This window comes from Hipposideros armiger, unplaced genomic scaffold, assembly GCF_001890085.2.
Source record: "Hipposideros armiger isolate ML-2016 unplaced genomic scaffold, ASM189008v1 scaffold_1132, whole genome shotgun sequence".
NCBI classification, from domain to species: Eukaryota; Metazoa; Chordata; class Mammalia; order Chiroptera; family Hipposideridae; genus Hipposideros; species Hipposideros armiger.
The window spans coordinates 180,305-191,394 of record NW_017732482.1 but is presented as its reverse complement, the minus strand read 5'-3'; the positions used below and the strand labels follow the sequence as shown (position 1 = coordinate 191,394).

The 11,090-nt window shown below is 43.4% G+C and overlaps 2 protein-coding genes and 1 pseudogene across 4 annotated transcripts in view; 1 reads left to right on the top strand and 2 right to left on the bottom strand.

Annotated features, from left to right (window-relative positions):
* Positions 1–8,512, top strand: part of RNASE10 (ribonuclease A family member 10 (inactive)) — a 9,520-nt gene extending 1,008 nt beyond the window's left edge. The window contains exons 1-2 of one of the 3 annotated variants that reach the window (XM_019632358.1): positions 3,648–3,687; positions 7,884–8,512. In XM_019632358.1, coding sequence (XP_019487903.1) covers positions 7,889–8,512 — 624 coding nt within the window. In that variant the 5' untranslated portion in view covers positions 3,648–3,687; positions 7,884–7,888. The other 2 variants (XR_002122734.1, XM_019632359.1) reach the window with 2 other exon arrangements.
* Positions 1,563–2,039, bottom strand: LOC109376439 (glycine cleavage system H protein, mitochondrial-like). The gene has a single exon (XM_019632360.1). The coding sequence runs from the start codon at positions 2,037–2,039 to the stop codon at positions 1,563–1,565; it is 477 nt and encodes a 158-aa protein (XP_019487905.1).
* Positions 5,276–5,680, bottom strand: LOC109376440 (cytochrome b5 pseudogene; annotated as a pseudogene).
* Positions 8,513–11,090: the final 2,578 nt, after the last annotated feature.

Genomic DNA, 11,090 nt, shown 5'->3' with positions numbered 1-11,090 from the left:
ATGGCAGCCCAGCTCCAGGTCGAGCTGTTGTTCAGCATCTTAGCTGTGGAGGGCAGTGTCACTGGCCCTCATATGTGGGATCCGAACCGGGGCCCTTTGGCGTCCCAAGCCAGTTTTTAACCATCAGCCACTCAGCCGGCCTATCTAGTGCTTTGTTTTGTGGCCCCTCCCTCCCTCCTCCTGGCTCTCTTCCTCTCCCTTCCTCTCTCCTACACCAAAGCTTACTGTGCGCTAATAAATCTTATTTGCACTTCACAAAAAGCTAACTTCTGCACCAGGGTCTGCTGACCCAAGTGAACTTCGTCTCTGATCTCAAGAAAATACAGAAAAGGCTGAGTTTCTCTTGGTGAGTGGTGCCTTTTCTTGGCTCTGTAACCTGCTTTTAGGAGCATCGTGCCCTTAGGAGTGGCTTGTCCACCTGATGACCTTACCAGGGTAGATGGGTTTCTCATAGAAAAAAAAAACAAACCTCTGCTCTTTAGGCTGCTAGTGGCCCTGACTATCACCATTACCTGATCAGAGCACCAGACACAGTTTCATGAAGAGAAAGCAAGCCCCTGTACCTTGAAATTCTAGCTGAATTGCTTTCCCATGGGATGATTTTTGTGCAGGAAAATATCTGATTTGCAAATCGAGGGGCACCTGTGTCTACTATCTTGATATAAGCTTTATTTGTTTATTTATTTTTGTTTGAGGCTATTGTTGGCTATTCTTTCAAGATTGCTCCTAGATGTAAGAATGTAAGCTCGGAGGTCTCTTAGTTAATTTTAACATTTTAGAAACCTTAATAAAAACCACAAATTTACTCTAAATAAAACTACAACAGGGCCAGCCGAGTGGCACATTGGTTAAGAGTTGGCTTGAGATGCCAGCTCCCAGCAGCAGGGCCTGGGTTTGGATCCCACATGAAAGCCAGTGACGCTATGCCCTCTACAGCTAAGACGGTGAACAGCAGCTCTACCTGGATCTGGGCTGCGGTGAGTCGACGGCAATGGTGTAGGCTGCAACCCCTGCGGCAGTGGGCTACTGTGAGTGGTTGTCCAATGGCCGGCAAGCGACTGCCTCAGCCGGGAAGAGCACAATGATCGTAATAACAACATGGGCCAGTAAAGTGACGTCCTCCACAACTACACTGAAGAACAAAAGGACAGCAATTTGTCTGTTCCCCGTCCCCAATTCCCCAACGCTGTTCCCCTCCCCCAATTCCCCAATAAAAATCTTTAAAAAAAATTAATAAATAAAATAAGACTACAACATGCTAGCTAAAACCCTTAATCTATCACCAGAATGGAGGAGCACTAAGAACCCAGAGATTCTAGTTTTGGGGACCAAAATGAAGGCTTAGGGAAGTATAGTGACTTTAGCATCCTTACAACTAAAAATCAATTGATCAAACTGCATCCTGACTCTTTTCTCTTAACCTTAATTTGATTTGCATTATTATTTATCATAGATAGTTGGGGGTTTTTTTGGTTGTTTTTTTAAAGTTGTTTCACATTGCTTTATTCAGGGGGTTCCATTCTCACGCCTCAATAGATTTTATGTACTCCTCGTAGGCTTCTTCACTCATCAACTCCTCTAGTTCTGAGGCTACTCAGTACCATCTTGATCAGCCAACCATCTTCATAACAAGATTTGTTGACAAGTCCTGGGTTTTCTGCAAGGGCTTCATTAATTTTAGTTATTTCTGATAGAGGAGAATAGAGTTCACTAGCAGCTTTCACACTTTCCAAAGCACCAAACTCATCTTGTTTGTTCAATTTTGTCCAAACTTCAGGTAAACTACAGTAAACAATACCTCCCAAAGCTTCCCGTGCAAAATTGCTGATTCCCACTGTTCCAATACCATTTTCTGTAGTTATCCATTCATGTTTCTCTGTGAATTTATGCACCGAGAGCAGATTGAGGCCGGTGCGCAGCGGCCGCATGGCGCCCACCCTCAGGCTCCAGGGCCTTGGCTGGCGGCGTGCAAGGGCCACCGAGGTGGTGCGCAGGCTGCAGGCCACCGCCCACACGCTCCGCGCCACTCGCAGCGCCATGTTCGCTGGAGTGCAGAGGCTATCATAGTTTTGCAAGCTCCCTTTAATCCTATCTTGGAACAAGGTGAAATATGAAAGAATACAAACCAACAAGCATGCTAATATATTTTAAGAAGGAGATTGGGTAGCTTGGAGATTAGAAAGGGAAATTCTAAATTTCCGGCATTGCTGCCTTGTGAACCACCACTGTTCAGGGATAAAATGCTGTCTCGGTCCTTAATTCTGAGTCAGAAATGTCTCCCCACCCTTATCCTGGCCTGAATAAACATTACTCACCAGCTCTGCTCAGCAGGCAAACAAACATCTCCATGGTTTGGTCTCCCACTTAAGTCAGGGAAAGAAGGTGTGGAGCAGGTGTATTTTCGAATGCACATATTTTCAACATAGCTCTTTATTGAAAGTTTATTGTTTTATTTTGGAATTCATTGGTGTGTGTCAATCCTGTGAGCTGGGATGCAGAGAAAAAATGAAGTGTGGAGTTGAAAACAGGACCCAGTGTGGCTTGGGTAATTGTGTTGCTTCCACCTCCTGAAGTCCTTCCCAGGTGGCCATCTGGCCTTCCTGGATGCCTTTTGTTATCTCGTCTCAGTCTAAGCAAAAGAAATAACTGTAACTTAACAAATGTAGCTGAGTGTATGCTTCAAAGAACCAATAGTTTCAAGTATCTAGTATAGTCTTTTCATGAGGCTATGAGACTGACCATTGCTGAAAACACAAATTCTGGCCTGTAGTTGATAGCAGAGCCTTTAGGCAGACATTAGCGTGAAACAAAAACTATGTGTAGGTGACAGAGCCTTAAAATGCCCATGCTTAATTTATATCTGATAACTTTCAAATGTGAAAGGTTATGAAGACTCATAATAGAATAATTCAACTTACAGGGAAATTTGGTTGTTTCTATGGCATGCAAAACCAGCTAATTAAGCCATTTCAAAAATATTTTTAGACAAAACATCTCTAAAAATAATTATGAAGACTATTTCAAAGAAGTCAGTGAATGTTACTTATGCTGATTCGTAAAAATAGACGAACATAACTTTTACAGAGGATACAACCCAGAATGTCAGTGAGCTGGCATCTTTCCTAGCAGAGGTGTAGGCTGTAAGAAGACAGAGAACTTGGTTAAAGGGTTTCATAGGTTAGATGTGGTTTGGGGAAGTTCCTTCTGTAGACTTTGTTGGAGTCTAGGACTTCCTGTTGCACCAGAGTGGGGTGGTTGTGGCCTGTTTTATTGATCACATGTTATTAACACAACCGTTCTAATTTTACGGACGCTGCCAAAATCACTCAGAAACAAAAAGACATAGTGTGATAACTCCCCCAGAGGGTCATTTACCAGGTAGACCCAGGCTATACAGGGCCTGGACAGGTAAAAGGGGATAAGAAGATTATAACAGAAAGATCTGGCCAAAGTTAGAAGGGGAGGTTTCTGTGGATTGTGAGCAGGTTTGTATGAGTTCATTTTATAAATGTGAATGTTCTGATTCTTAATAAAACTGAAAATACCCATCTTAAATATGCAAGGTTGTGTTTGGCATCAATGATAGCCAGTTGTTTTCTAGATCCGTGAGGAAATGACTTCAACTGAACACATCGTCAGGGGCAAAGCAGACAGTACAAGAGAAGGAACAATGCTGGGAGTCAGGAGGTCAGTGTCCCATTCCTGTTCTGGCTTTAGGTCTCAATTTTATGGTAAAGCAGGAGAAATAATTCTAGTTCTGCTTACCTGGTGGACAGTTGTGAGAGTCATATGAGGTTGTTTATGTGAAAATAAACTAAAATGGAAAGCCATCTATTTAGGTCCCTAGAAAGCCTAAACAATACCTTTGTATAGATTTGGAGGAAAAGCCCCTTTTCTGGGTGAAGTCAACTCTGTACTAGTTTGTATAATTTAGTGAGAAGAGCATGAGTTAGGTTTCAGTCTCTACTTATCCCCCTGGCTGGCCATGCTTGAGTGAAGCATAACCTTGAGAACTGTAAGAAGAATTACACTCCCTATTATCATAAGTAAGTGTTCACAGGGCTGGCCGAGTGGCTCAGTTGGTTAAGAGCGCGAGCTCTGAGGCACAGGGTCACCTGTTCAATTCTCACATGGGCCAGTGAGCTGCCCCCAGGCTGAGCTGCCACTGAGCTGCCAACAGGTGGCAGGATGGCTCAGCTGGTGAGAGCATGTGCTCCTAACAACAAGGTTGCCGGTTCGACTCCTGCATAGGATGGTGGACTATGCCCACCTGCAACTAAGATTGAACATGGCACCTTGAGCTGAGCTGCCCTGAGCTGCCGACGGGCAGCCAGATGGTGACTGGACTTGGAGTTGAGCTAGCTGCATCCTCCACAACTAACATTGATGGACAACAACTTGGCTGTTCCCTTCCCCAATTCCCCAACACTGTTCCCCTTCTCCAATTCCCCAATATAATCTTAAAAAAAAAAAGTAAGTGTTCACTATCATGTTTACTGAATATCTTTAAGAGGCCAGATCCCTTTGTGTTTGGTGGGTCAGGGTAAACTGATGCTATGCTCTGCACACAATTGAGCTCTCTAGGATCCTAATGGAGGTCAGTGTTTAGATACCAACTCAAATAACATGTGAAAAAAATGCATCCCAACCCCCTCCACACCCCCCACGCCCCCGCTCCGCCATGCCACTTCCAGCTGTTCCCACCCTGGAGTTTTGTGTATCTGGTGGGCATGGGAGTGACAAAATCCCTGGAAAAAAAGCTCATGGCTTATTTGGGACCCACAGCAGAGTTGGATTCCTTATTAGTAAAACACTGTTCAGCATTCTTTCCTTTCTTTTGTTTCCATGTCTTCAATGCTAAGAAACTCTTCACAGCTGGAAAGCCTCAGACCAGGGCTGAGCTGGATTCTTGTAGCCAGTCAACTGTCACTGTCACTAGGGAGAAGTAGCTGCAACTGCAGGATGAAGGAAAAGCTCTCGTGTGCACAGTGTAGCAAGAACCCTGACTATTACTAATTCTTTAAAACCAGTGTTTCTCAACCATGTCACCAGATCCAACCTTTTACAGCAAACGTGTTGTATGTCCCCTTTACTATCCTGAGCATAATTCATAGATAAAATAACACATTTACAAACATAAACCCAGGCAATCCATTTTCAGAGCCTCAACACTCAAAATCATTGCTCCAACAATTCTCTCTTGCATTATCAGTTTTTCCTTTCTACTTGAGCTTTATTATCAATAAACAAGCCAGAGAGCTTGTAGAGGATGTATTTAATCTTCTACCATGTAGAGGTGATACATCAGGGCTACAACCAGTGCTGAGGTGGCTGGGATCACCCAATTGGTCCACCAGCTGGAATTAGCATCAACAGTAGTAATAAGAGTTTCCGAAAGCTTGGTTATCTTTTATCTGTCATCTGGATGAAGCTCCCTAATGATTTATGTTTTGGGCAATTCTCTAGCATCTTTAGAGTACCCAACATCATCAAAGCTTTCAGTAGCATCACCTCCAGCTTGTTTCCTTAAGACTTCTTCCCCACCAGGGTGCTCCTCCAAAAATTTGGTCAAATTGTACACGTTGTGGTGCAGGACCAGCCAGGTGCTCTGGTTTTGGTTGTGTTTCTGGATGTCTTCCAAAGTGTAGTACTTGATGTCCTTGTCTGACTGCTCGGCCATTTTGGAAGGCGGAGCACCTCAGGCCCTGCAGGCACCAGCAGATCTGGGTCCAGCAGAGCGAGCAGTCTCAACATGTCAGGCCTGGGACATTCATCACATCTGGCCCCATGCCTGTGGCTGGGCAGCCAGTGCCCCAGAGGGTAAATCTGGGTATTCTTATGGGAAAGTGGTTATTGGCTGAGGGTTGGAAAGAGGGAGTGGAGGGTGGAAAGATGGGATAGGTTTCATAGGAAAGATGTGGAAATTCATGATTGACTCAAATATTCCAAATCTTCAAGTGAAGTCATGATACAATTCTAAAATGTGAAAAACAATATAACCATGTTGGAGAGATGACCTAAATAAAGGTCAAAGATCTTGACATTCCAGAAACGACAGGAAAGGCTTAAAGGCAGTACATATGGAGAATATAAGGAAATGGCTTGGTTTGAAATTCATGGTCAAGAGCAGGCTGCTATGAACCACAGGAGAGTGGATGTAATTCAGGAGTGGAACAAATTACTGACAGAATCAAACTGCAGTTTCCCAGGCTGAGATATTTCCTGTCTTGGGTATCTGGGTCTGTCTCAATGCCCAAATAGCCTTACTTCAAAGTGTCTGTGGGAGCAGAAAAGAGAATTGACTGAGTGTGTTTATTCAGGGCTGGGTTGAGGGAGTGGGAGGAGGGTGGGCTTAGGGAAAAATCTGGGTTTAAGAGCACACAGACCACAAGGTGATAACCATTTTTCTGAAGACTAGCATCCAGGGCACTTCTCAGAGGGAAGAAAATCCTGGGAGGGAAGAACTTGTTAAACAAGAGGAAACAAGAATCTCTGAAGCTACCTAGGTGTATAGGTATGACACAGTGCTGTTGGGTGGCCCAGGGAAAAACTTAGGCTAGTCTTTCTTTAAAAAATTTTTTTTTAAATCTTTGAAATATTTTCAACTTTAAAGAAAAGTTGCAATAATAAGAGACTCCTGAATACCCTTTATCCAGATGTGTAATTTAAAAAAACAAAAATCTTTTTCCCACTTTAAAAAAATCATTTTCTTTCTCTCTCTCTAAACACACATACACACACATACATATAATCTATATTTTGAACCATTTGAAGTTTGAGAATAGTTTGCATACTCCATGCCCCTTTGTTCCTTAATATTTCAGGGTTCATTTTCTAAGAACAAAGATAGTTTCTTAAACAGTCATAGTGCAATTTTCAAATTCAGTATATCAAATATTGATATAATACTCCTACCTACTCAACAAATTATAGCAATTTTTTTTTTCCTAGTAAGGAAGGTCTCTTTTTGATAGGGGGCTGAAACTGGCCTCGCAGGACAAAGATGTGTGCCTCTTCTCTCAGCTCTCATTAGTGTCTTTTTTAGTTTAGGAACCCCTTTGTTTGTTTTAGTTTAGGCCTTTGTTTGGTTTTCTTTGGTTTTATTGTCATTCCATTCTTCCCTAAGAGTACAAAAGGAATCAGCAGGAAATACCCAAGTGCTAAGAGATCTTCAGTAGTAGAAGGGATCTGGTGTGGCAAGGTGTAATTTTAGCAAGGTCCTGAGATATGAAATTGGAATCACACACACACACACACACACACACACACACACACACACACACACAAACACACACTTCCCTGCCTCACCTCACTTTAGGAACGAGAATGGGCTATAGTACTTTTTCTATTCCTTTTGATTTTTTGGGGGGGAGGATGGTTAGAAAGGAGAGTAAAAAAATACTTGAATGAGAAAAATCATTTTGGGATAATAGAGATGGTCTCCTATAGTAATTCTAGTCCTTTACTGAGAATAAGGCTTTCTACAGGAATTTCTCTCAAGGAAAGTTTGACACTATACTTGCTTGTTTTCTCAACTATTCGTTTGTGTTACTTGGAACTAACTTCTGTTTAGGAGTCAGTTGAGGTCAACTTTCCCCGCACTAATGTCCTGCAGGAGAACCAGTTTCAGAAATGCTTTCCCTGGTTTTTCCGGTTCTGCAGGATCCATGAGTTATCACCCAGCATCAGGGAATGTGGTGGGGAAGGACAGAGGGACAGGAGAAACGGGAAAAGAATGAGAAAGGATCTCTGCCTTGAGGGGAATGGGGTAATGTGGAGAAGGGATAAGAGACCCCAGAGACTCTGCTGTCAGGGTGTAGGGAGTCCAGAGTCTCCAAGTTTCATCTCAATTTCAGTCCTTCCTTTTCCCTTCTCCCCTCCAGGCAAAATGAAGCTGACTCTAGTGCAGATCTTTTTCATGATGCTGCTGCTGTTGCTGGGCCTGGGGATGGGCCTGGGGTTGGGGCTTCAGATGGCTGCAGCAGTCCTGGAGGACAGCGATCAATCACTGAATGAGTTTTGGTCCAGTGACTCACAGGACAAGGCTGAGGCCACCAAGGTGGGAGAGGACACCCGAACAACAGAAACCCTGCTTCTTAGCAACAAAGGAGTGGTGCAGCCTGGCTGGCCAGAAGAGACCATCCTCAATGAAGATGAAGTTGGAGGAAACAAGATGCTTAGAGCTGAGGCTCTCTTTCAGAGCAACAAAGACTATCCCACGCTTGACCTGATGGCCCGAGAATGCAATGCCATGATGGCACACAAGATGAAGGAGCACAACCACACATGCATAACCCAGTACACATTCATCCATGAGGAGCTAGATGCGGTCAAAGCTGTCTGTAAAGGTCCTGTTGTTTCCTGTGAGCTCACAAAAGGCAAATGTCACAAAAGCTCCCGTCCCTTCGATTTGACATTCTGCAAGTTATCGAAACCAGGCCAAGTCACTCCTCACTGCCATTACGTTACTTTCATTTTTGAAAAGTTTGTTATTATATCCTGTAATGAATGACATGAAGGTTTAGATAATGTCTGAATAACAAGCAACTTATCCTCTTAGCCTTCTCGTCTTCATTTTTCTTTCCACTTCCTCTTTCTCATGCTGTTTTTCCTCCCCTTAGGTATTCTGCAAAAAAGGTTCTGGGGAGAGAGGCTGGCTTATTCTTTATCATTCGCTCCCAAAATTAATTCTTCTTTGCCTGAGGGTTCACCTAACTTGCATTTTGTTCCTGAGGTTAGAAGTGGCAGAATACGTTAATGATATCTAAATTCTCTAGGTTCTTTCTCTCTTAACCCTATCTCCTGCCCTGGAAAGAGATAAATGGAGAGCTGCTCTAGGCTGTCCTGTGGTCTTGGTCATCAGTTTGTTTCCTGGTCTTTGGGTGTAGACTACAAGAGTTTAATGGTTTTTTCCCCCATGTCCTTCCCTGCTACCCAACATGAGCCTCTAGGGCAATCACCTAAGCCTCGTGGACTTTCCACACAGCACTTCTCCGCTGCAGATGCAGTGCAGTTAAAGTGATTGCATCTGTGACTACATCTGCAGAGTGGGTTTCTTTTCCTGAGTCAGAAAAAATATAGGGCCTAGATTTAGGGGTCTGTTGGTGAGGTGCTATGGTGGTACAGACCAAGATAGAACTTGTGTTGGGGTAAGGACAGCCCTCTTTTTCTCTTTCCTCTTATCTTTTACTACCCACATCTTTGCTTTGCTTCTTTTTCCCCTCTCTTTGCTTCTTTCTCCCCTCCTTCCCCCTCCATTTCCTATTCTCCTTTTCCTCTTCTTTTTGGGCACGTCTTGTTCTTTATCCAAATCTTTTTAGAAATTCATTCAGCCAACACTAATCACTTATGCAATGCCAGGTAAGAAGATGTTGATCCTATAGTCAGTCAGAGTCTGGCATAGAGGGTTGGAGGGAAGGTGAATCAAGAGAGTGATGAGGAGAGAGAGGAAGAGAGAAAGCCATTTTTCCAAATTTGGCCCAGACAGAACAGTGCTCACATTAGGTGCTTAGTAGATATAGAATGAATGGGATCAAATGAGCTCTCATTTTCACTCAGCACCTCTTCCCCTTTTTTGTTCTGAAGAATAAGAAAGTTGCTGAAAGGATAATTTCAGCAGGGGTTTTTTTGCATCTACTCAAGGACGGAACAAGTTATGGGGTTGAATCAATAAAGGATGTAAGTGGCTGCCCTCAGCCTATTTCCTATGAATTCAAATTGATCAAGAAATAGTGTAGGGGCGGCCAGTTAGTTCAGTTGGTTACAGCGCAGTGCTCATAACACCAAGGTTGCCAGTTCGATCCCCACATGGGCCACTGAGTTGCACCCTACACAACTAGATTGAAACAACTACTTGACTTGGAGCTGATGGGTCCTGGAAAAACACACTGTTCCCCAATAAAATTTTTAAAAAAGAAAAAAAGTGTAGTTAGACATGCGTGGGTACAGGAGGAAATCCGAGAAAAATGGTCATAAGGATTTGCCGTGTGACTTGGTTTTGAGATCGTCCCCCTAAGGTTTTTCTCTGCTTCACCCTCCTAGAGTCGGAGGTATACATAAATGGGAGAATGGAGGAAAGAAAAGCTTTAGCTTACTCAGTCTTGGCTTTTACTTTCCTGTTTTTTCCTCATTTATTCCCCAAATTCCTTTATCCTTCCAGTTAATGCAGGCAGGCAACTACTTAAATGTGTTGACTGTGGTAGCCTTTCAGGCTCCTCTGGTTTGACATTTCCCTTTATGCCTCTGATGCAACACTCCTGGCAATGACCTCTTAGGAACAGTGCTGTTTGGCAGGAAGTGTTTCTGAATCTGTGAGATGCTCTGACATTTAGAGGTTGGTGGAGGAGTGGCAGGAGGTGAGGACCTGGCCAAGGCAGATTCCTACTCTTCCTGATGGCGAATCCATTTCTGGGGGGAAAGACAAAAGATTATCAAAGGCAAGGGAGAAAATGAGAAGTGAGGTGGGAGGAGAGGAAAGAAGAGAAGATGTCAGAGAAAATCAGCATTGGTAGGAATTTGTCCAGTAGGTAAATGAAAGGCATTTAGGATTGGGAATGGAATGTGAAAGGGTTCTAAGTCTGACTTCTTAACCAAAAGCCAAAGGATCCATTGTATGCGGTGATTATTAAGAGACTAGAATTAGCAAGGATTTGAAACCTATATTGTCTCATCTGAAGATGAGACAACATCCTTATATAGGTTCCCACCAGCTTCTCTCCTTAAGGATTCCCACTCCTATGTTCTCCTTCTAACCTTCATTCTGGATAAATCTCAGTGATCAAGCTTTTATAAGACTGTGGAGACTCTCAGGAAAGCAACTGACAAAACACTCTGAGGGTACTTACAGTCTAAAGCAGGAAAACACACCATGGTGCATGGTGACAAGGTGCTAGGAACAGAAAAGTAACTCATTATAGCCCAAATGCTGCCTCACTCACAAAATTTTCACCAACTCCTTCAGCTCTCATGTACAGCAGCTCCCTCTTTGTACGTCCAGTGTATTTGCTTTAAGCTATACAACAGGTCCTCAGTTCCTTACCCACTGTTCCGAAATCCCCAAAGCTCTGAAAACTTTTCTTTCACAGGCTCCA